This window comes from Bufo gargarizans, chromosome 2 (assembly GCF_014858855.1).
Source record: "Bufo gargarizans isolate SCDJY-AF-19 chromosome 2, ASM1485885v1, whole genome shotgun sequence".
In the NCBI taxonomy this organism is placed as follows: domain Eukaryota; kingdom Metazoa; phylum Chordata; class Amphibia; order Anura; family Bufonidae; genus Bufo; species Bufo gargarizans.
In genome coordinates, this window is record NC_058081.1 from 561584591 (window position 1) to 561608928 (window position 24338).

At 44.8% G+C, this 24338-nt stretch overlaps 1 protein-coding gene across 1 annotated transcript in view; it reads right to left on the reverse strand.

Moving 5' to 3' along the window:
- LOC122926704 (immunoglobulin superfamily member 1-like) overlaps positions 1 to 23913 on the reverse strand; it is a 96918-nt gene extending 73005 nt beyond the window's left edge. The window contains exon 1 of the mRNA XM_044278173.1: positions 23808 to 23913. Within this exon, the coding sequence (XP_044134108.1) occupies positions 23808 to 23844 (37 nt within the window). The 5' untranslated portion in view covers positions 23845 to 23913. The remainder of the gene's footprint in view (positions 1 to 23807) is intronic.
- Positions 23914 to 24338: the final 425 nt, after the last annotated feature.

Sequence of the window (24338 nt, forward strand, 5' to 3'; positions counted from 1 at the left end):
ATGCCAACAGCAGCGCGTCTACCAGCGTGCTCTTGTACTCGCGCATCTTATGATCACGCTCCAGTGAGGGAATAAAGGACGGTACGTTGTCCTTGTAACGGGGATCCAGCCGCAAGGCCACCCAGTAATCAGCACAAGTTAGAATGTGGGCAACTCGGCGGTCATTGCGGGGACACTGCAGCATGTAATCGCTTATGTGTGCCAGGCTGCCCAGAGGCAATGAAAAGCTGTCCTCTGTGGGAGGTGTATCGTCTGTGTCCTCTGTATCCCCCCAACCATGCACCAGTGATGGCCATGAGCTGGTCTGGGTGCCACCCTGCTGTGAACATGGTTCCTTCTCCTTCATCTCCTCCTTCTCATCCTCCACCTCGTCATCCTCCAGAACTGTGCCCTGGCTGGACAATTGTGTAACTGGCGTTTGTGAGAGCAGGAACCCACCCTTGGAGCCACTTGTGAATGACTGGCCGGAAACCCTATGAAATGATCCCTCTTTCTCCTCCTCCTCCTCCTGTGCCACATCCTCTACCATCATCGCCAGCAGCGTTTTTTAAAGGATGCATAGAAGTGGGATAGTAACGCTGAGAACGGCGTTATCGGCACTGGCCATGTTGGTGGAGTACTCGAAAAAGAGCAACAAGGAACACAGGTCTCGCATTGGAGGCCCTCTCATTGGTGGTGAAGTGGCACTGTTCTGCAGAGTGACTCACCCGTGCGTGCTGCAGCTGAAACTCCACTAATCGCCTGCTGCTGCTCGCACAGTCTGGCCAGCATGTGCAAGGTGGAGTTCCACCTTGTGGGCACGTCGCATATGAGGCTGTGAGTGGGAAGGCCGAAGTTACGCTGCAGCGCTGACAGGCGAGCAGCAGCAGGGTGAGAACGCAGAAAGCGCGCACAGACAGCCCGCACTTTCTGCAGCAGCTCTGACATATCGGGGTCATTTTTAAGGAATCTCTGCACCACCAAAGTCAGCACATGCGCCAGGCAAAGGATGTGCGTCAAACCGGCTAGTCCCAGAGCTGCTACAAAATTTCGCCCATTATCGCACACCACCAGGCCGGGCTTGAGGCTCACTGGCACCAACCACTCATCGGTCTATTGTTCAAGGCCCGTCCGCAGCTCCTGCATGGTGTGGGGTTTGTCCCCCAAACAGATAAGTTTTAAAACTGCCTGCTGTTTACTCCTGGCTGTGCTGAAGTTGGTGGTGAAGGTGTTACGCTGACCGGATGAGGAGCCGGAAGAGGATGAGGAAGCGGAGTAGGAGGAGGAAGCAACAGGAGGCAAACTGAAGCGCCCTGCAATTCTCAGTGGTGGAAGGACATGCGGCAAACTTCTATCCTCCTAAGGCCCAGCCACCACTACATTTACCCAGTGTGCTGTTATGGAGATATAACGTCCCTGACCATGCTTACTGGTCTACATATCAGTAGTGAGGTGCACCTTGCCACAGATAGCGTTGCGCAGTGCACACCTGATTTTGTCCCCCACTTTGTTGTGCAGGGAAGGGATGGCTCACCTGGAAAAATAGTGGCGGCTGGGCATGATGTACTGTGGGACAGCCACCGCTATAAGGCTTTTAAAACTCTCCGTCTCCACCAGACGGAATGACAGCATTTCAAAGGCCAGTCATTTTGAAATGCTGGCATTCAGGGCCAGGGATCGCTGGTGGGTAGGGGGGTATTTTCTCTTCCGCTCCAGTGTTTGGGAGATGGAGAGCTGAACGCTTCCGTGGGACATTGTGGATATGCTTGGTGACCCAGATGGTGGTGTTGCTGGTAGATCCTCTATTTGCGAGGTGGCAGGTGGCAGGTGGCACTGTCACTCCAGAGGTGGATGAAGAGGCCGCAGGAGGAGCCAGAGACCTTTCTTGGTATTTGAGGTGTCTACTCCACTGCAGCTCGTGCTTTGCACTTAGATGCCTGGTCATGCAGGTTGTGCTCAGGTTGAGAACTGTTTATGCTTCGCTTCAGGCTCTGATTGCATAGCGTGCAAACCACTCGTGTCTTGTCGTTAGCACATTGTCTGAAGAACTGCCACGACAGGGAACTTCTTGAAGCTGGCTTTGGTGTGCTCGGTACCTTGCTGCGGTGAGCAGTAGCAGGCGTACTGTCTAGGGGACAGCCGCTCCGCTTTTGCACCCTGCTGCCTCTTCTGCTGTGCTGGTGGCTCTGTGCGACCACTGCCTCTTCACCGAACTACACAGGTCACTCGCATGACCTTCATTCCATGTGGGGTCGAGGACCTCATCATCCTCCACATCATCTTCCACCCAGTCTTCACCCCTGCCCTTGGCTGATTTGCAAGGGGGTGAGGTGAAAGACTGAAGGATATTGACTGCAGGTGCCAACTCTAATCTTTCAGCAGGAGACTGGGTGGGAGCCAATGTGAAGGAACTTGCGGCACTGTCAGCAACCCAATCTACTATTGCCTGTATTTGTTCTGGCCTCACTATCCGTAGAGCCGCATTAGGCCTGACCAAATACCGCTGCAGGTTCTGTCGCCTATTTGCACCTGAGGAAGGTGTTTCACTTGTGCGTGTAGCTGGCACAGATCGACCACGTCCTCTCCCTGCAACAGGAGCTCCACCAGCAGCACCACGACCGGGGCCACATCTTTTATTTGACACTCTCCTCATATTTCTCAAATTTAGGATCTTGCCCTTAATGGGTGTTTTTTTAATAGCAGAATAGAGCAACAGTATCTAAAGGGTGTATCTCACAATGACATATGCAGCAAAGGCTGCAAAATTAAGTTTTTGGCCCTAAATGGGTGTTTTTTTTTATAGCAGAATAGAACCTACAGTATCTAAATGGTGTATCTCACATGTACAGATGTAGACTAGGCAGCAATTTAAGATTTTTGCTCTAAATGGCAGAATAGAACCACAGTATCTATAGGGTATATCTCACAAGTACAGATGCTGACTAAGCCGCAATTTAAGATTTTTGCCCAAAATGTTTTTTTTTCTCCAAATTGCAGAATAGAACCACAGTATCTAAAGAGTGTATCTCACACGTACATATGCAGACTAGGCCGCAATTTAAGTTTTTTTAATAGCAGAATAGAACAACCAGTATGTAAAGGGTGCAATATTAAAATTTTTGCCCAAAAAGGGTTTTATTTTACTAACATAATATGACAGTAGTATATGACGCTTGAATTTCACACGTGCAGATGCAGCAAGGGCTATAAAATTTTATATTTTGCCCAAAAAGGGTGTTTTTTAAAACCCAGAAAATGATAGCTGTATTTGTAGCTTAAATTGCACACTGACTATCGCGGCAGAGGCCCAAAATGAAGATTATTGCCAAAAATGGGTTTTATTTCAAAGCCAGAAAATTATTGAAGTATTTCAAGCTTGTTTTTAACAATCACAGATGCAGCAAAGGCTGCAATATTAAGTATTTTGCCCAATAAGGGTGTTTTTTTTACTAACATAATATGACAGCTGTATATTACGCTTGAATTTCACACGTGCAGATGCAGCAAGGGCTGTAAAATTTATTATTTTGACCAAAAAGGGTGTTTTTTAAAACCCCAAAAATTATAGCTGTATTTCTAGCTTAAATTGCACACTGACTAATGCTGCAAAGGCACCAGATGTAGGATATTGCCAAAAAAGGGTGTTTTTTTTAAGCCAAATTATTATTGAAGTATTTCAAGCTTGTTTTTAACAATAAAAGATGCAGCAAATTCGGAACGGTACACGTCAGGGGTGCCCCCTGTCACCTTTTTTATACACCCTTGTGATGGAATCCCTGGCGAATGCCCTCTGTGCAAATCCATCTCGGGTCTTAGACTAGGTAATACAGAACACAAACTGTCCTTGTTCGCAGATGACCTGCTTGTATATTTGACCTCCCCAGGATAGGCCTACCTGCGATTCTGCGTGAATTTGACCTTTTTGGCTACCTTAGCAACTTTAAAGTCAATGTGCAAAAATCCGAGATATTGAATGTTAACATTCCCCAAAGAGAAGCAGATTCTCTTAAGGGTTCTTTCTCCTTTAGCTGGACCTCTCAACACATTAAATATCTAGGAGTGTACATTCCCGCGAACCTGACGCATGTGTTCAGGCTTAATTATCTACCCCTCCTCAAATCCATTGAAGCTAGTATTCATAAATGGTCCCCGCTCCTGATATCCTGGTTTGGGCGGATCAACGCGGTGAAAATGGACATTTTACCGCGCCTTCTTTATCTGTTTCAAGCGATCCCGTGTTCAATTCCTTTGACTTATTTTGCTAGGCTCAGGAGAATGGTGTCGGTCTTTGTGTGGAAAGCTCCCAGGGCTAGACTTAGCTACAGTCTGATATCCCGTTCTAAGGCCTCAGGAGGTAAGGGATTGCAGAATTTCGTCTCGTATTTTAGAGCGACAGTTATGAACTGTGTTCTTGACTTGTGTCATACCCACTCTACCAAACTCTGGGTGGAAATTGAGCATGTAATGGCTCCACATTTGGCCACCGGTATTTTTTGGCTTTCTCTTACCTCCTTGAATGCATTACCGGACTCGCAATACTCGTTGCTTCTCCACACTTTAGCTAGAATCTGGTCTAAATTTGCAGCCAAACTAGAACTTACGCAATCCCCTGGGCCTCTCACGGTAATCTCGGGCCACTCAGACCTTCCCGTAGGTTTGAATCAGCTTTCAGCCCTGGGATGCCACAGCAGGCATCCAGTTAAACTGATGGACCTTTCCCATATCATACCTTCTTGCCCTGGTCGTTGGTTCCTTTACTTCCAGTTACGGAGCTTCATTAATTCCCTGATACCTGAATTGCAGACATGTCCCACCTTAACTGAATTTGAGAAGATGTGTACAGCAAGTTCAGCTCCTGACAATGCTATATCTCTGTTGTATGCCATGTTGAACTCTGGGGAGAAAGGGGACCCATCCGCGGGTACTCACGGAGCTAAGCCTAAATTCATGTCTGACTGGGAATCGGAACCGGGATCCACCTTCTCAGCTGACCAATGGTCTAGGTCTCTCCTCTTTACTTATAAGTTAACTATATCCTGTAATTTACAGGAGCTTAGTTATAAAATCCTAACCAGATGGTATAGGACCCCAGTACGATTGCACCAGTTTCACCCACAGGTATCTGATGTGTGTTGGAGGTGTCTTGTTGCAAAAGGCACAATGGCACATATCTGGTGGGATTGTCCCGGTGTGGCCCCCCTGTGGCGAGATGTTTTCATTTTGTACAACCACTTATACAAAGCTACTGTGGTGCCCTCACCGGCGATAGCTCTCTTATCCATGTTCTCGGGGCGGATCTCTCAGACTAAGAAAGGTGTGTTACGTCTAAATGTGCGTTACGTCTCTATTTTAGCCATGAGACAGATAATCCCCCGCCAGTGGAGGTCTACTGAGAGTCTTTTGAGAGTGACCTGGTCTAACGCTTTAGATGCCTTAGTGCATATGGAGGAGCTGAGTGCTTCAGACAATGAGTCGACTTCGGCCTTCTGGGTGGTGTGGGATCCATGGAGCCAATTCCGCACTTCCACATCTTTTCCTAGCTGGTTGTCAACTGGTACCATTCAGGATAGTGGTTTCTAAAGTGTTATTCACAGTAGGGCTAACCCATTTTCTACCCCCTCCCCCCCCTTCCTTGTGTTTGTGTCATGTCTTGGTCTGTCAGCTCTTGTCATGCTCGTTTTTGTTCCTTGTACTCGTTTATAAGGTAATTGGAGAATGTATACCCTACTCTCTCTCACGCTTACTTTTGGTAGTTTCTAATGGTTTGTCAAGTGTTAACCATGTTATATCTGGACAGTGTCGGACTGGGGTACCTAGGGCAAACCAGTAAAATTTATTTTGGGGGCCCACTGTACGGATACATTCGAATATAATAAATAATTTAACAAGTTTTTTATATGAACATAGGTTGGTTGAGATACTGTACATTGAATATATGTATATAGTGCAGTAAATCTAATGTGTTATGTGCCACTTGTGCAGGGGGTGGGAGACTAGGGGCCCACCTTGCTCAGGGGCCCACCGGGGGATTCCCCTGTACCCCTGTGGGCCAGTCCGAGCCTGTATCTGGATGTATCTGTATCGCACTACTTTTGAACTGCCTGTGAGGCCAGTGTTGGCCATTATATTCCCTTTGTATGGGTATTTTGATGTGCTTATTATATCACTTACTTATATGCTTCAATAAAATACTGATTGAACCGTAAAAGATGCAGCAAAGGCTGCAATACAAAGTATTTTGCCCAAAAAGGGTGTGTTTTTACTAACGTAATATGACAGCAGTATATAACGCTTGAATTTCACACGTGCAGATGCAGCAAGGGCTGTAAAATTTATATTTTGCCCAAAAGTTGTTGTTTTTTTAAACCCAGAAAATTATAGCTGTATTTCTAGCTTAAATTGCACACTGGCTAATGCGGCAAAGGCACCAGATATAGAATATTGCACAAAAAGTTTTTTTTTTTTTTTTTAAACCAGATTATTGCAAGCTTGGATTTCAATGTCACAAAAGCACATATGCAGTGCTGGTGCACCGAGCTTGCATAAAATGGTCGCCGCCGCCCACCTAACTAACAGACGGATAAAAGTTATTTTTCTCTGTCACTGGGCTCAGAGCAGGGTAAAAAGATTGTGCACTGCACCCACACAACAAAATCTATGTAGTTCACTTGGAGTTCAGATTAAAGATTCTGTCCTATTCTCTCCCTCACAGCAGCAGCATCCTATCCCTACACTAAACACAGCAGCGCTACGTGACTCCAGCTTATATAAAGGCTGGGTCACATGCTGCACTGGCCAATCACAGCCATGCCATTAGTAGGCATGGCTGTGATGGCTTCTAAGGGCACACAGTTAAACGTCTGTTGAAAAAAAGCGCCAAGAAATCGCCGAACCCCGAACCCGAACTTTTACAGAAATGTTCGGGTTCGAGGTCCAAAAATCCTAAAGTTCAGTACGAACCTGAACTTTACAGTTCAGGTTCTCTCAACCCTACTCATTTTTTAAAAGTTGTGAGAGTAGCAATAAACACAGTCAAAATTTTTGCACAAAATTTCCTTTGCATTTGTAGTTTTTATAAGTATCCCATATGCATGTAGTGTTTTTGGGTATCATTTTTTTTAATCACTTTTCATTCACCCTCACAGGGGTTTTTGCCTCCTCTGGATCAACTTGCAGGATAACAGGCCGAACTGGATGGACAAATGTATTTTTTTTGGCCTTATATACTATGTTACTATGTGTTGGTGCTTTTACTTTGTGGAATGAGCTGTAGTTTACATTGGTACAATTTCAGGGTACCTATGGCTTTTTTTAAACTTTGTACTCCATTTGTTTGGGTCGGAAGGTGGCCACAAATCAGCATTCGCTGTTGCTGTACTATATACATGCTATGTTACTATACTGGACATGCTACTATGTTGGACAGCTGAACTATTACCAAATGTATACAATGTTTCTTATTAGTTTTTTTAGTTTTGTTTTTGCACCATAAAAGCACCATATTCTAAGCCTTTTTATTTTTTCATCAATACATTAACATAATTATTGAGAATTTGAATAATCAGAAATTCGATTCAGCCGGTTCGCCGAAGTTTTGGAAAAAATTTGGTTCAATCCGAATTTATTTGTGGCAAATCATGTTAAAAAACTGCTATTTCCTGGCTGCAGAGAGCCTTTATAGTGGTGTAGAACACTGTGCCTTTCAGTAACATGCATAGGGAGTCTGCTGGGGTAGAGAAACAATACTGTGAGTCAGTATGACATGTAGATCACTGCACACTTAACTTATTTGGGCAGTTACGGGACCAAATAACTCATGTGTGAACTCAGCCTCGTAGGTCAATGTTAGCGTCAAGACGAAGCACACTCTTTTTACACCATCATCAGCTGATTCCACATAGATGTCTACAGAACCTGTCCTATTAAACGCTTAACACACACTGACACCCACTCCCCCCCGACAGAATGGAGTGGGTGTCAGCAATACGTTTGTGTTGACATCACTGATTATTTTGTCCTTCCTCTTTTGCCCTTCCTCTGATCCATCAGAACAACCCCCCAAAAATGGATCCTGTCTGTGGAGCATCCACCTTTACTCGGTCAGCATTTGGTCAGTAATCCATCAGTATTGCTAAAGCCTAAAAAAACAGGAGTGGATCCAAAACAGCATTGAATGGAATATTTGCATGTCCTGTGTTTTGTCCTACCACTCCTGGTTTTGGCTACCAAATCATAATCCAAATCTAAAGCATAGAGACCATGTCATGCAGGCCTTACAGCTGTTACATAGACAGGGTCCGTTGTGCGTCTCATTTTCTAAAGGCAAAATAGTGGCCAGTCATGAAGTGGGGAGGGTGGGAACAGCAGAAAAGTCCACAGAGTGGCCCTATGACATAGTGGTGAGGTGGAAGCAGCATGAGGAGACCACAGAGTGGCCCTATGACATAGTGGTGAGGTGGAAGCAGCATGAGGAGACCACAGAGTGGCCCAATGACAGAGTTTGGAGGTGACAGCAGCATCAGGAGGAGGCCACAGAGTGGTAAAATGACAGTGTGGAGGTGGCAGCAGCATCAGGAGGCCACAGTGTGGCACAATGACAGAGTGTGGAGGTGGTGGCCGCAGCAGCAGCATCAGGAGGAGGACACAGGGTGGCACAATAACAGTGTGAAGGTGGCAGCGGCAGCATCAGGAGGCCACAGTGACACAATGACAGAGTGTGGAGGTGGCGGCAGCAGCATCAGGAGGAGGCCACAGGGTGGCACAATAACAGAGTGTGGAGGTAGCAGCAGCAGCATCAGGAGCAGGGAACAGGGTGGCAAAATGACAGTGTGGAGGTAGCAGAAGCAGCATCAGGAGGCCACAGGGTGGCACAATTGCAGAGTGTGGAGGTGGCGGCAGCAGCATCAGGAGGAGGCCACAGGTTGGCACAATAACAGTGTGAAGGTACCAGCAGCATCAGGAGGCCACAGAATAGCACAGTGACAGTGTGGAGGTGGTGGCAGCAGCAGCATCAGGAGGAGGCCACAGGGTGGCACAATAACAGTGTGGAGGTGGCAGCAGCAGCAACATCAGGAGGAGACCACAGAGTTGCACAATGACAAAGTGTGCAGGTGGCAGCAGGAGCATCAGGAGGCCACAGAGTGGCAAGGTGACATAGTGTTGAGGTAGCAGCATCAGGAGACCACAGCTGAGGGAGGTAGCCAGAAGAAACCGGTCTCTTTTGTCAAAGTGTTGGTGTGGCACCATGGATGATCTAGTCTGATGCATCAGGCACTGGTGGGTGGAAATCCTGGCTGATCCACGCCTGATTCATATTGATAAAGGTCACTCTCTCCACATTTTGTGTGGATAGGCGAGTTCTTCTTGGGGTAACTATGGCTCCTGCCGCAATAAACACCCACTCTGATGCCACACTACTGGCCGGGAAGGACAACTTTTCCAGGGCAAACTCTGCCAATTGCAGCCACAAATCCAGTTTGATTTTCCAATAGTTCAGCGGATCTTCAATGTGGGGTGGCAGGGTGCTGTCACAGTATGCCACCACCTGCTGGTTCAGGTCCTGCTCCAGGTCTAGCTGCTGCTGGTGAGTAGTTTCTTCACTAGGCAGGTGAAGAAAGCTGCCATCAGAGACTCTAGACTCAAGTTGCTGCTGATGGAGCTGGAACTGCTCCTACTCCCCCTGCCACAGCAGCTATTGCAGAGGAAAGTGAGTGCAGAGGGCCCCCCAGTCAGACCTGCAAGAGGATGGACGATGGTGCAGATAGGCAGTGGCCAACTGACTACATAGAATGTCTCTATAGGAGTTGTGACGGTCACGTACACTACACACAGGGGGGAGGATAGTGACCACTGTGCTCACCCCTGGCCCTGCCTACTTGCCTTGCAAGTCCTAATGACAGGGGACAACTAGACGGCAGTCCCTAACTTAGGATACGTGCTGGGAAGACAGACAAGAAAAATAACGGACCGGGTAAATACCTAGAGAGCTATGCAGTACTAAGGAATGAGCAGAGAATAGTCAGGAAAAGCCGAGGTCAAATACCAGGAGATAAACGAAGTACAACAGGAATCCGCAAAGAATCGTCAGGTGGAAGCCGGGGTCAGGAGAGATGCGCAGTACAGGAGGAGCAGGCAAAGGATCGTCAGGGAACAGGGTCAGGTAGTATTCAGTAGTAGCAGGCTGCCTGTATTTATCGTGGGGTCTGAGGGTCATGTGAGTTGGCCAGCGTCACATGACCGACAGGCAAGTCGAGCACCGAGTGATCAGCTCGGCGCTCAAGGTAGACCTAGGAGCAGGGAGCCTCCCAGCTAGCAAAGCCGCCCTGGGAACGAGGCCAAACACAGATCCTTGCTCCCAAAGCTAAGCAGCAGGTCTGCGGCTGATGGGAGACCGAGTGCGCCTTTGGTGCCCCGTGACAGCAGTTCAGTTTGTCCTCCCTCTTAGCTGTTGTAAAAAAGGCCCCCATTTTGGACTGTTTGCGAGGGTCCAACAAGGTGGAGAGCCAGAAGTCATCCCTCTGCCGAATGGTGACAATTCGGCTGTCATTATGCAAGAAATTGAGCATGCATTGGGCCATTTGTGCAAGTGACTCAGAGGGACTCACTGCCTCCATCTCCACTGCATACTGCCATGGAGTGTCAGGGTCCTCTGCCTCATCTTCCCCATCTTCCATTGGATGCTCCTGCTCCTCCTCTCCTGTCACCAATTTCGCTACACATTTCTTGTGTTCCAATTTCCTCCTCCTTCTCCAGTTCAGCCCCCACAGGACTCATGTGACCGTGAGATCTAGGCTCCACGTCTCCATCTGTTTTAGGACATGAAGCAGTGGAATGACGCTGTTCATCCCGTAGTCCTGGCGACTTACAAATAACGTGACCTCCTCAAAGGGCCTGAGAAAACGGCAGGTGTCACACATGAGCTGCCACTGGCTGACATCGAAGTTACACAGGGGAGTACTCCTGTCTAGTGTTGAGCGCGAATATTCGAATTGCGAATATTTTTCTCGAATATCGCGATTTCGAGATTTCGCGAATATTTAGAATATAGTGCTATATATTCGCGAAATCGAATATTCGTTTTTTTTTTTTTTTTTTTTGTTTTTTAAATGCTCCATTCAGTGCCTGTTGTCGTGCTCACGGAGCGTCCCCATCACCATGGGGACGCTCCATAGACTATAATGTACTGTCGGATTAGAGAATTACGTTGAAATCAACATTAGATTATTTCGTGTTATATTATTCGCATCCCGATGCGAATAATATAACACGAAATAATCGCATGTTGATTTCTACTTGGTACTGCTATAGTTCATATTCGGCGAATATGGAATATAGCAGTACTATACTTCGAGTTATATTCATCGCATGGCAATTTCAACTGATGGACTATGGCAGTACAAAGTAGAAATCAACATGCGATTATTTCGTGTTATATTATTCGCATCGCAATTTCAGCTTAGCACTACTATGTTCCATATATGTGTATTTTACGAAATCTCGTACTATTGCTCTAACTTCGTCTTTTCGAATATTCATAATATTCTAAAAGACGAAGTTAGAGCAATATTACGAAATTTCGTAAAATACCCATATATATTGTAATTTAGCTAATATAGTGCTATAATAATTTTTTTTTTCTTTAATTTTTTCTTCCCTCTTCTGAACTTAAGTTTTGTAAAATATGTACACTGTTAAAAAAATTAAAATAGCAGTATATTAGCTAAATTACAATATATATGTGTATTTTACGAAATTTCGTAATATTGCTCTAACTTCGTATTTTAGAATATGACGAATATTCTAAAAGACGAAGTTAGAGCAATAGTACGAAATTTCGCAAAATACACATATATGGAATATAGCAATGCGAAGCTGAAATTGCGATGCGAATAATATAACACGAAATAATCGCATGTTGATTTCTACTTTGTACTGCCATAGTCCATCAGTTGAAATTGCCATGCGATGAATATAACTCGAAGTATAGTACTGCTATATTCCATATTCGCCGAATATGAACTATAGCAGTACAAAGTAGAAATCAACATGCGATTATTTTGTGTTATATTATTCGCATCGCGATTTCAGCTTAGCACTGCTATATTCCATATATGTGTATTTTGCGAAATTTCGTACTATTGCTCTAACTTCGTCTTTTAGAATATTCGTCATATTCTAAAATACGAAGTTAGAGCAATATTACGAAATTTCGTAAAATACACATATATATTGTAATTTAGCTAATATACTGCTATTTTAATTTTTTTAACAGTGTACATATTTTACAAAACTTAAGTTCAGAAGAGGGAAGAAAAAATTAAAGAAAAAAAAAATTATTATAGCACTATATTAGCTAAATTACAATATATATGGGTATTTTACGAAATTTCGTAATATTGCTCTAACTTCGTCTTTTAGAATATAACGAATATTCGAAAAGACGAAGTTAGAGCAATAGTACGAAATTTCGTAAAATACCATTGACTTATACTGTTATACTAGAAAAAAGATTTTTTTCGCAACATGCGATTAAATTAATCGCATATTATTCGCAAAAATTTTTATAATTACGAATATTCGATTTCGACGAATATGACACGAATATTCACTCGAATATTCGCGAAATATCGCGAAATCGAATATGGCACCTCCCGCTCATCACTACTCCTGTCCACTTGGATCATTAATAAATAGTTTATGGCCTTTCTTTGTTAATATAATCGGTCCAACATATGGAGGGTGGAATTCCAATGGGTGGAAACGTTGCATATCAGCCTATGTTGGGGGATGCCGTTCTGCCGCTGCAGCTCAAGGAGGATGGGCTTTGCGGTGTATGAGTGGCTGAAGTGCATGCAAAGTTTCCTGGCCATTTTTAGGATGTCTTGCAGATGGGTGGAAGACTTCAGGAACCGCTTGACAACCAGATTGAGCATGTGTGCCATGCAGGGCACATGGCTCAGCCCTCCTTGTCACAGTGCCGACACCGTGTTCTTCCCATTCTCAGTCACCATGGTTTCGATTTTGAGTTGTCGCGTAGAAAGCCAGGACACAAAGCAGTTCCTCCCCTGTGTGACTCAGTTTGCCCAGGCAAATGAGGTATAGAACAGCATGACGCCATTGTGCCCTGCACATGTGGTATGCTGGAGGAGCACTGTGAATTGTCCCTGCAGTGGAGGCTGAGGACACGGTGGAGGATCAGGAGGCAGAGGCGGACATTGTTGCAGGACCAAAGGCTTGAGAATGTGAAGGCGGAAGTGGCATCAGCTGGCCAAGTTGCTGGTGTGGCTGGGCAGGAACCACATTTACCCAGTGGCCGCAAAGGACATATATTGTCCTTGACCGCAGTTATAGCTACCGACCAATTTTCCCAAAAATGGCTGTATCACAAACAAATTTCACCACTGAATAGCTAATCGACGAATTGATAGTCCCTACAGAAGATACTTTACAATCACCCATATATTTTCCCCAAAAAGGCTGAATGACAATGTAAATTAACTGCAGAACGGCTAATAACACATTCTTATTAGAGATGTCCCGAACTATTCGCTGGCGAACAGTTCCCAGCGAACATAGCTTGTTCGCGTTCGCCGCAGCGGACGAACATATGCGATGTTCGGTCCGCCCCCTATACATCATCATTGAATAAACTTTGACCCTGTACCTCACAGTCAGCAGACACATTCCAGCCAATCAGCAGCAGACCCTCCCACTTCCTGGACAGCATCCATTTTAGATTCATTCAGAAGCTGCATTCTTTCAGATTCATTCAGAAGATGCATTCAGTTTTTTTCCTGTGTAATCAAATTGCAGTTGCCTGCCTGCCAGCGTGTGTGTCAGGCTCACAGCCCTGCAAGTGCATAGTGTCACCAGCACAACTCATATCTGGTGTCACATTCGATTCCATTTAAAGAAAAAAAAACAATTTTGACTGAATAAATAGCAGTCAGTTTTACACGTGTTTGTGTGTTTAACCCCTTAGGGACCGGTACGGCATTTTTCCCGAGTCCTTAAGGACCCATGACGTACCGGTACATCATGGCTTTAAATCCCGATTCCGGTGCCGCGGGGGTTAATCGGAACAGGATGCCGGCTGAAATCATTCAGCCGGCATCCTGTAACAACGCAGCTGTACCACTGTACCCACTGCTGGATAAGGGTTACCACTTATACGTGGAAAACTTTTATACCAGCATTCCCTTGTTCAGGTCCCTTGTCGCCAGATCCATGTTCGCTTGTGGGACCGTGCGGAAAAATCAACGCGGCCTCCCTGCCCACCCCCTCCAGGTACCTATCCCTAGGGGTGAGACCTGTGCACTTACCAGTGGAAACCTGTTGCTGGTCAGCTATAAGGACAAGAGGGATGTCCTTATGCTGTCCACAATCCACGGTAACAGCACCACCCTCGTCTTTGTGCGAGGTACCGCGGCAACGGTCCTCAAGCCTGATTGTATCGTCGAATACAATCGGTATATGGGAGGAGTTGATCTCTCTGATCAAGTCCTCAAGCCATATAATGCCATGCGCAAAACCTGGGCATGGTACAAAAAAGTTGCGGTCTACTTGGTATAGGTTGCCTTGTACAACTCTTTTGTACTATCCCAAAGGGATGATGTCGCTGATGGTGCCTTCGGTGTGACTGACTAGGTTTGTCACCTCCTCAAAAGGACGCATGAGCCTACAGGCATTGCGCATGAGCGTCAAAAATGCTATTATTGTGTAAACCTTAAATAAATAAGAAAAAGTAGACATATTAGGTATCGCCACGTCTGTAAATATCTGCTCTATAAAAAAAAGTCACATGACCTAATCCAGGCATCCTCAAACTGCGGCCCTCCAGCAGTTGCAAAACTGCAACTCCCAGCATACCCAAACAGCCTACAGGTATCAGCCTACAGCAGGGCATTGTTGGATTTGTAGTTTTACAACAGCTGGAGGGCTGCAGTTTGAGGATGCCTGACCTATTCCCTCAGGTAAAGACTCCATTCACACATCCGAAATTCCATTCCGCATTTTGCGGAATGGAATTGCGGACCCATCCATTTCTATGGGGCCACATGATGTGCCACCCCGATCTGGAATTGCGGACCAGCGCTTACGATCCTGAAAAAAATAGAACATGTCCTATTCTTGTCCGCAATAGTAGACAAGAATAGGCATATCCTATTAGTGCCGGCAATGTGCGGTCCACAAAATGCGGAACGCACATTGCCGCTGTCCGTGTTTTGCGGATCCGTGGATCCGCAAAACACACACGGATGTGTGAATGGACCCAAACACTATAAAAATAAATAAATACTGCGCCAAAACAACCAATTTTTTGGTCACCTTGCCCCATGAAGTGTAATAATGAATGATCAAAAAAATCATATGCACCCAAAAATGGTACCAATAAAAACATCAACTCTTCCTGCAAAAAATGAGCCCCTGCACAAGACGATCGGCAGAAAAATAAAAATAAAATAGGGCGTTTAGAAATGGAGATACAAAAGCAAAATTTTCGTTTTCAAAATTGCCTCATTATCAAAAACCAAAACAAACATCATAGAAAGTAGACATATTTGATATCATTGCATCCTTAACAAACTGCTCTATAAAAATAGCGCATGATCTAGCCATAAAAACGGTGCCAAAACATCAATTTTTTGGTTACCTTGCCTCACAAAAAACGTAATATAGAGCAATTAAAAATCATATGTACCCCAAAATAGTACCAATAAAACTGGCACCTTATTCCGGTAGTTTCTAAAATTTGGTCACTTTTTTGAGTTTCTACTTAAAATGGGACATTGCATCTAAAAAGCAGTATGGCGTTCCTTTCCTACTGCGCCCTGCAGTTCGGCCATACAGCAGTTTACGACCACATGTAGGGTGTTTCTGTAAACCGCAGAATCAGGGTAATAAATATTGAGATTTGTTTGGCTGTTAACCTTTGCTTTGCTACTGGAAAAAATGGATAAAAATGTAAAATCTGCCCAAAAAGTGAAATTCTGAAATTTCATCTCCATTTTCCATTAATTCTTGTGGAACACCTAAAGGGTTAACAAAGTTAGTAAAATCAGTTTTGAATACCTTGAGGGGTGTAGTTTTTAAAATGGGGTAATTTTTGGGTGGTTTCTATTATGTAATAGTGACTTCAGACAGGGGTCAAGTCCTGGGAAAAAAAGTGTGGGAACTCACCCAAGATCCAGTGCCTCCGCGTGAAGTCACGGCACGCGGCGTATGCAAAGGGCAGGGAAGGTCGGGAGGACGAGCAAGCAAGTGCCTTATTTTTCGCCCCCAAAAAGATGCACCTAGGTTTTAGAGGAGGACAATAAGAAAAAAATATTTTTCTGACCACCAATCAGACCCCCAATGTTAATCAGACCTCAGCTAACAGCCCCAATAAGATCCCCAATGTTAATAAGAACCCAATAAGACCTCAGATCAGACCCCAATATGAATGACCCCCAATCAGACCTCAGATAAGAGCCCCATGCCTTATAGCAGCCCCAGTAGCCTCATAGCAGCCCCCAGTAGCCTCATAGCAGCCCCCAGTAGCCTCATAGCAGCCCCCAGTGCCTCTCCAGCAGCCCCCAGTAGCCTCATAGCAGCCCCTAGTGCCTCTCCATCAGCCCCCAGTAGCCTCATAGCAGCCCCCAGTGCCTCTCCATCAGCCCCCAGTGCCTCTCCATCAGCCCCAGTAGCCTCATAGCAGCTCCCAGTGCCTCTCCAGCAGCCCCCAGTGCCTCTCCATCAGCCCCCAGCCAGTAGCCTCATAGCAGCCCTCAGTAGCCTCATAGCAGCCCCCAGTGCCTCTCTACCAGCCCCAGTGCCTCTCTACCAGCCCCCAGTGCCTTTCCACCAGCCCCCAGTGCCTCTCCATCAGCCCCCAGTAGCCTCATAGCAGCCCCCAGTGCCTCTCCATCAGCCCTCCCTTGTCACTCTCTTTCTCCCTCCTCCCTTTGTCACTCTTTCTCCCCATGCCCCCCCTTGTCACTCTCTTTCTCCCCCCTCCCTCCCTTGTCACTTTCTTTCTCCCCCCTCCCTTGTCACTTTCTTTCTCCCCCCTCCCTCCCTCCCTTGTCACTCTCTTTCTCCCCCTTCCCTCCCTCGTCACTCTCTTTCTCCCCCCTCCCTCCCTCCCTCGTCACTCTCTTTCTCCCCCCTCCCTCCCTCCCTTGTCACTCTCTTTCTCCCCCTTCCCTCCCTTGTCACTCTCTTTCTTCCCCCCTCCCTCCCTCTCTTGTCACTCTCTTTCTCCCCCCTCCCTCCCTTGTCACTCTCTTTCTCCCCCCTCCCTCCCTTGTCACTCTCTTTCTCCCCCCTCCCTCCCTTGTCACTCTCTTTCTCCCCCCTCCCTCCCTTGTCACTCTCTTTCTCCCCCTCCCTCCCTTGTCACTCTCTTTCTCCCCCCTCCCTCCCTTGTCACTTTCTTTCTCCCCCCTCACTCCCTTGTCACTCTCTTTCTCCCCCTCCTCCCTCCCTTGTCATCTCTTTCTCCCCCCTCCCTCCCTTGTCAATCTCTTTCTCCCCCCTCCCTCCCTTGTCACTCTCTTTCTCCCCCTCCCTCCCTCCCTTGTCACTCTCTTTCTCACCCCCTCCCTCCCTCCCTTGTCACTCTCTTTCTCCCCCCTCCCTCCCTTGTCACTCTCTTTCTCCCCCCTCCCTCCCTCTCTTGTCACTCTCTTTCTCCCCCCTCCCTCCCTTGTCACTCTCTTTCTCCCCCCTCCCTCCCTTGTCACTCTCTCTTTCTCCCCACCCACCTCGGGTGTATCGTGGCCGAGCTCTGTCCGGTCCGTGATACAGGAGCATTTGCTGTACCCGGCCAGACTGACAGGAAGTGCACACTAAGTGAGCACTTCCTGTCAGTCCGGCCGGGTACAGGAAACAAAAGCTCCTGTACCACGGACTGGACAGAGCTCGGCCACGATACACTTGAGGCGCTTCCCTCCTGTCAGTCCCTCTCTTCATGCTGCGCCAGAGCGGGGCGCCGACAGTGTTGAGGGGCACAATGCGCTGCCCTGCTGAAAGGGAACGGCGTTCCTGCTAAGAAAAAAGTGCAGGAACGCCGTTCCCACGCGTTCCTGCAGGACTCGAGCCCTGAGTAGTAGTGTGTCAGGGGTTGTAGTATGCCAGGGGTACAGGTAGTAGTGTGGCAGGGTAGGGGTAGTAGTGTGGCAGGGGGTAAGGGTAGTAGTGAGGCAGGGGTAGAAGTAGTAGTGTGTCAGGGGTAGTAGTATGGCAGGGTAGGGGTAGTAGTGTGGCAGGGGTAGGGGTAGTAGTGTGGTAGGAGTATGGATAGTAGTGTGGCAGAAGTAGGTGTAGTAATATGGCAGGGGGAGGGGTAGTAATGTGGCAGGGGTAGTAGTGTGGCAGGGTAGGGGTAGTAGTGAGGCAGGGGGTAGGGGTAGTAGTGAGGCAGAGGGTAGGGGTAGTAGTGAGGCAGGGGTATGGGTAGTAGTGTGGCAGAGGTATGTGTAGTAGTATGGCAGAGGGAGGGGGAGTAGTGTGGCAGGGGTAGTAGTGTGGCAGGGTAGGGGTAGTAGTGTGGTAGGGGGTAGTAGTATGGCAGGGGTAGGGGTAGAAGTGTGGAAGGGGTAAGGGTAGTAGTGGGATAGGGGTAGTAGTGTGGCAGGGGTAGGGGTAGTAGTGTGGAAGGGGTAAGGGTAGTAGTGGGGTAGGGGTAGTAGTGTGGCAGGGGTAGGGTTAGAAGTGTGTAAGTGGTAGGGGTAGTAGTGGGGTAGGGGTAGAAGTGTGGCAGGGGTAGGGGTAGAAGTGTGTAAGTGGTAGGGGTAGTACTGGAGTAGTGGTAGTAGTGTGTAAATGGTAGGGGTAGTACTGGGGTAGTGGTAGTAGTGTGTAAGTGGTAGGGGTAGTACTGGGGTAGGGGTAGTAGTATAGCTGGGGCAATTCCCTGTCAGTGGCTGCCATATAAGCGCTGCATCCCAACACACATTAGAGTCAGTTTTGTAGGAATGATGTAGGTAATGTGGGAAGAAACCCTACACAGGGGCCAAATATAAACACCAGAAAGAGTCAGACTCAGACCTTTCTCCCCACCCACCTCGGGTGTATCATGGCCGAGCTCTGTCCGGTCCGTCATACAGGAGCATTTGCTGTACCCGGCCGGACTGACAGGAAGTGCACACTAAGTGAGCACTTCCTGTCAGTCCGGCCGGGTACAGGAAACAAACTTCAGACCTGAACTGGTTCTTTAAAAGTGGGTTTTGGAAATTTAATTTTCAAAATGATCCAAACATAAAGTAGACATATGAGAAATTTAAAGCAATAACTATTATATGAGGTATCGCTATCTATTATAAAAGTAGAGAAATTGAAATTTGAATTTTTTTTATATTTTTTTAGTAAATTTGGGATTTTCACAAATAAAGGTGAAATATATTGACTCAAATTTATGACTATCATGAATCACAATGTGTCACGAGAAAACAGTCTCAGAATGGCTTGGATAAATAAGTGTTCCAAAGCTATTACCACATAAAGTGATTTTCAAAAAATGGCCTGGGCAGAAGAGCGAAAACTGGCCAGGGGTAGAAGGGGTTTAGGCCCCTGTAACTGTATAGCGCTGAGTGTTAAGTGCCTTCCCTGTGGTGTAAATGTAAATGGGCTAATTCTTGGAGTTTCTTTTTCCATATAAGATCTTAGAATAAGGCCTCATGCACACGACCGTTGTTGTGTTCCGTTCCGAAAAATGGGGTTCCGTTGTTCCGTGATCCGTTTCCGTTTTTGTTTCCGTGTGTCTTCCTTTATTTTTGGAGGATCACCAGAAATGAAGGAAAGTAAAAAAAAAAATCTAAGTCAACTTTGCCATGCAAATGATAGGAAAAAAACGGACGCGGATGCGTGGATGACAATCTTGTGTGCCTCCGCGTTTTTTCACGGTCCCATTGACTTAAATGGGTCCGCAAACAGTTTTCTGTGAAAAGGTTATATTTTTTTGACGGACTGGAACCACGGATCACGGATGCGGATGGCAAACGGTGCATTAGCCGAGTTTTCAACTGACCCATTCAAAGTCAATGGGTCCACAGAAAATCACGAAAAACAGAACAACGGACACAGAATAAAACAACTGTCGTGTGCATGAGGCCTAAAGGTTGGAATTTATGAAAATGTTTGACTTTTTATATGTCATATAAAAATAAATTTTTTACAGTTCAGCTACACTTTGCACATGAGGTATAACACTGATAAATGTAAAGTTATACACATGGGAAGCAATAATACAAGTCACCTGTACATACTAAATAATAAAACACTGGGCATCTGAAATGGAAAAGGACATTAGAATTTTAATGAACAGCTAACTTAACTGTAGAAACCAATATCAGGCAGCTGCTGCCAAGTTCAATAAGATTATGAGGTGCATCAATAGGTGCATAGGTGCACATGATGAAAACATAGTCCTTCCACTTTACAAATCGCTAATCAGACCACCCATGTAGTACTGTATATAGTTCTGGGCTCCTGTGAACAATACAGACAATAGAAGAGCTGGGGAGGGTTCAGATGAGGGCAACTAAAGTAATAACTGGAATGGCTGGACTACAGTACCCAGAAAGATTTTCAAAATTAGGGTTATTTAGTTAAGAAAAAAAAACAACTTAAATAAATATATCAGTGGTCTGTACAAAGATCTCATGATGTATTTATCCCCAGGACTGTGACTGTGATGAGGGGACATCCTCTGCGTCTGGAGGAAAGAAGGTTTCTACACAAACATAGAAAAGGATTCTTTACGGTAAGAGCAGTGAGACTACGGAACTCTCTGACTGAGGAGGTGGTGATGGTGAATTCACTAAAAGAGTTCAAGGCGGGCCTGAATGTATTTCTGATGTGTAATAATATTACAGATTATCGTTATTAGATTTCTGGAGAGGGGTCGTTGATCCAGGGAGATATTCTCATTGCCTGATTGGAGTCGGCAGAGAATGTTTTTCCCTATAAAATGAGGAATATTGGCTTCTACCTCACTGTTTTTTTTTGTTTGTTTTTTTGCCTTCCTCTGGAACAACTTGCAGGATAACAGGCTGAACTGGATAGGCAGTTATATGTTATTATGTTACGTTAGCAAAGTTTCTTCACCCAATGACAGATTGAGACAATTTGGTGCATAGATCTTTCTGTCAGAAACTGTCATACAGGAAATGATGTTTAGCTGAATAAAAGTGTTCAAATTGGCCAAGACCTGTATCCCCAATTAGATAAATAAATTAACAGAATCATTATGTAGTCTGTGAGACAATGGTGATGATTGGATAAGCTTGTCAATGGCCATTAGAGTGGATTTGTGCAAGTTTATTCGTAAACCAGAATATTTCCCAAATGTGCTAATAGAGATAGTGCTGCTTATTCCCACCTCGACTGCCACTGTATATGTACGGTGGAAGTCATGACTTTAAACATTGCACCCGCTCAGAATCTGAGTGGATGCCTTAGCAGACACCCCGAGGGAAAGTTCATGATCAGCAATAACCCCGATCACAGACTTTTAACCCTTCAGATGTCATGGTCAATTGCGACCACATAATCTGAAAAGTTTTTTCCTGGGAAAACTGTCCTCCTGGGGCATATACAACTCTCCTATGGCATTCAGTATGGCAGACTATCACAGAGCTCCATAGAAACAAATCTCCTATAGTCTGCAATGGTAATTCATTGCAGTCCATGGAAGAAGTGATAACGATTGCATGTTCAAGCTTTTAAAAATATTTTAAAAAAATGATTCCCCTTTTCCTATATTAAAAAAAAAATAAACAATAAAAAATTAAGATAATAGACACCGCCACTTTCCAAAATGCCTGAACTATTAAAATATAAATGTATTTATCCCATATAGTGAATGCCGTAATGGGAATAAAAAAAAATGTAAATGGTCAATTCACAATTTTTATAGCTCACTACACAAAAAATAAGTGCTAACTCTGTAAATGTAAATATAAAAAAGTTATGGGAGTCAGAATATGACGATGCAAAGAAAAAAAATAGTTTTTTTCCCAAAGGTTTTTATTTAAGTATTAAAACACAAGAAAGGCTATAAAAATGTGGTTACATGTCAGTTTTACTGCATAGAAAACTCCATAAAAATAAAACCCATAAAACTGTAGTGGTATAGAGTTTTTCTTTCCAATTCCACCCCATTTGAATTTTTTTTCCAGCTTCCCACTATATCATATGGAATATTAAATGATGATTAAATGATGGCATTAGAAAGTACAACTTATCACAAAAAAGGCATCTATTTGAATGAAAAAATTAAAAAGTTACGGCTCTGGGATTTCATGGGGTAAAAAAAAGAAAAGAAGAAAAAAAAAGGAAAATTGCTCAGTCAGAAAGGGGTTAATGATGTCTCTGTGTCTCCTAAGAAGTATAGCAGATTACTTATATATGATGCCACTTTCTCTGTTCTGAAGGCATAGGTAAAACCAACAACACTTGATAAAAATCTTAGGAACTCTGCCAGGGACTCTACTGCAGGTACAAACAGAAGAAGTAACAGTGGCATTCCTGGCATGTCTCCCTGTCCAGCTTAAAATGATCAGATAAAAATCTGATTGATCAAATCGTAGAGCCAGGATTTAAATATAGAAGCTGCAACCAAAACATGTATGTGCTCCTAAACCTCATCTCATTCATGACTACTCATAAGTAACTCCATTCAACAGAGTTGAGCAATGCTAACCGTCAATTTGGCAGGAATAAAGCCAGACTTATCTTCATATATTTTATTGTGTATTTACCCTCAATAACCTTTTATAATATTTTATATCAGTTATCAGGAGAGAGATAGGTCTTTATTATTCCTATTACAATGTGTCTTTGCCAGGCTTGGGAAAGACAACCACAACTTCTTCCTTCATGGGGTTCAGCCAACTGCAGTGATTCCTAAAAAAATACATTAATAGTTGGGATAGAAATGCAGGTATATCTTTATGCTCTTTGTAAGCTTTTACTCCGGGAGCTTATTATTTTGGAATTTACTGCTTCTTTAAGCTTCTCAATAGTAAGCGGTGCATCTAGAGTAGATTTCTGCAAATCTGTGAGAGGAGACAAGGTTACAGAACACACTTCAAATGTTCATCAGTAGTTTTTGTGTTTATAGAGGAGTACAAATTTTTGTAAAATACCAGCTGGGTCGGAGATAATGTCTTCATATCACACACAACAAAAGATGAGCCCTTTTGTGCTCATGCCAGAAAACTGATGTAATTTACAACTGAAATCTACGTCCACTCCTAGCTGGGATATATTTCATTCTTTGGTGCATGATCCTCCTGAGATGGACTAAAATTATTAAGTCATGCTCCGCTTAATAACTGTGGCACATCTTGCGACAGCCTTAACTATGCATATAAAACACTAGTCTTGATAAATTCTCTCCAAATCTCATGTGTTTTCTTTTAGATCGACACACAAATTCAACTCTACTACAAAAGGGACCGAATGAAACAATCTAAGGTGAAGGATAGCCTAATAATGACTATGGAGAGTGTACAGAAAAACGTCAGTTCTTCTTTGGTCAAAGGAAAAAAAGTGATAATCTTCACGTAAACTTATAAAAGACCCAGAGCCCAAAAACTGCATTACAAAACGTTGGTAATTTTTAGCAGAATTGTGAATCAAGAAATAGCTATGATTATACATTCTTGGCGCTCAACAGACTTGCTCTATGTTTGGCATAATACATTTCTTGTATCACCTCTTAGTAATGCATCTTGAGGGTTCTTACCCATCAGTTACTAATTCCAGCCTGCCTGGACACCATTCTTGTTCATACATTTTCCAATTCGACCCACTCTGAAAATAAGAAAGAGTGCAGTACTTACAGATAGTTGCGAAAATCAAGATAATCATGGTATTCATTGTCCAGTTTCTTGAACTATCCTTGATCGTTTTAATATTAAGACAAGTTCACATCTGAATTTGTCCTAGAGGAAGTAACACACTAAAAAGGAAACTGAAATTACACTTTAATATCTATGAAGCAACCACATAACTCATTGGTAAATAAAGCATTCTCATATACACAGTCTGCAGTCTTTGAGATAATCTCATCTTGTTCCCTTGAGAACAACTCCAATGTTTCACAGCATTGATTTTACAAGAGTGTGGCTTTTAGAGAAAACATAAATTCAAAGGGATATAAATACCAAGTGTAAGGCTGGGTTCACACCTGAGCGTTTTACAGCGCGTTCCTGTATGAGCGATTGCAAACGCCGGTACAATCGCACATACAGAGCGCTCCTTTCAGAACGCTCAGGTGTAGAGTTGAGCGAACACCTGGATGTTCGGGTTCGAGAAGTTCGGCCGAACATCCCGGAAATGTTCGGGTTCGGGATCCGAACCCGATCCGAACT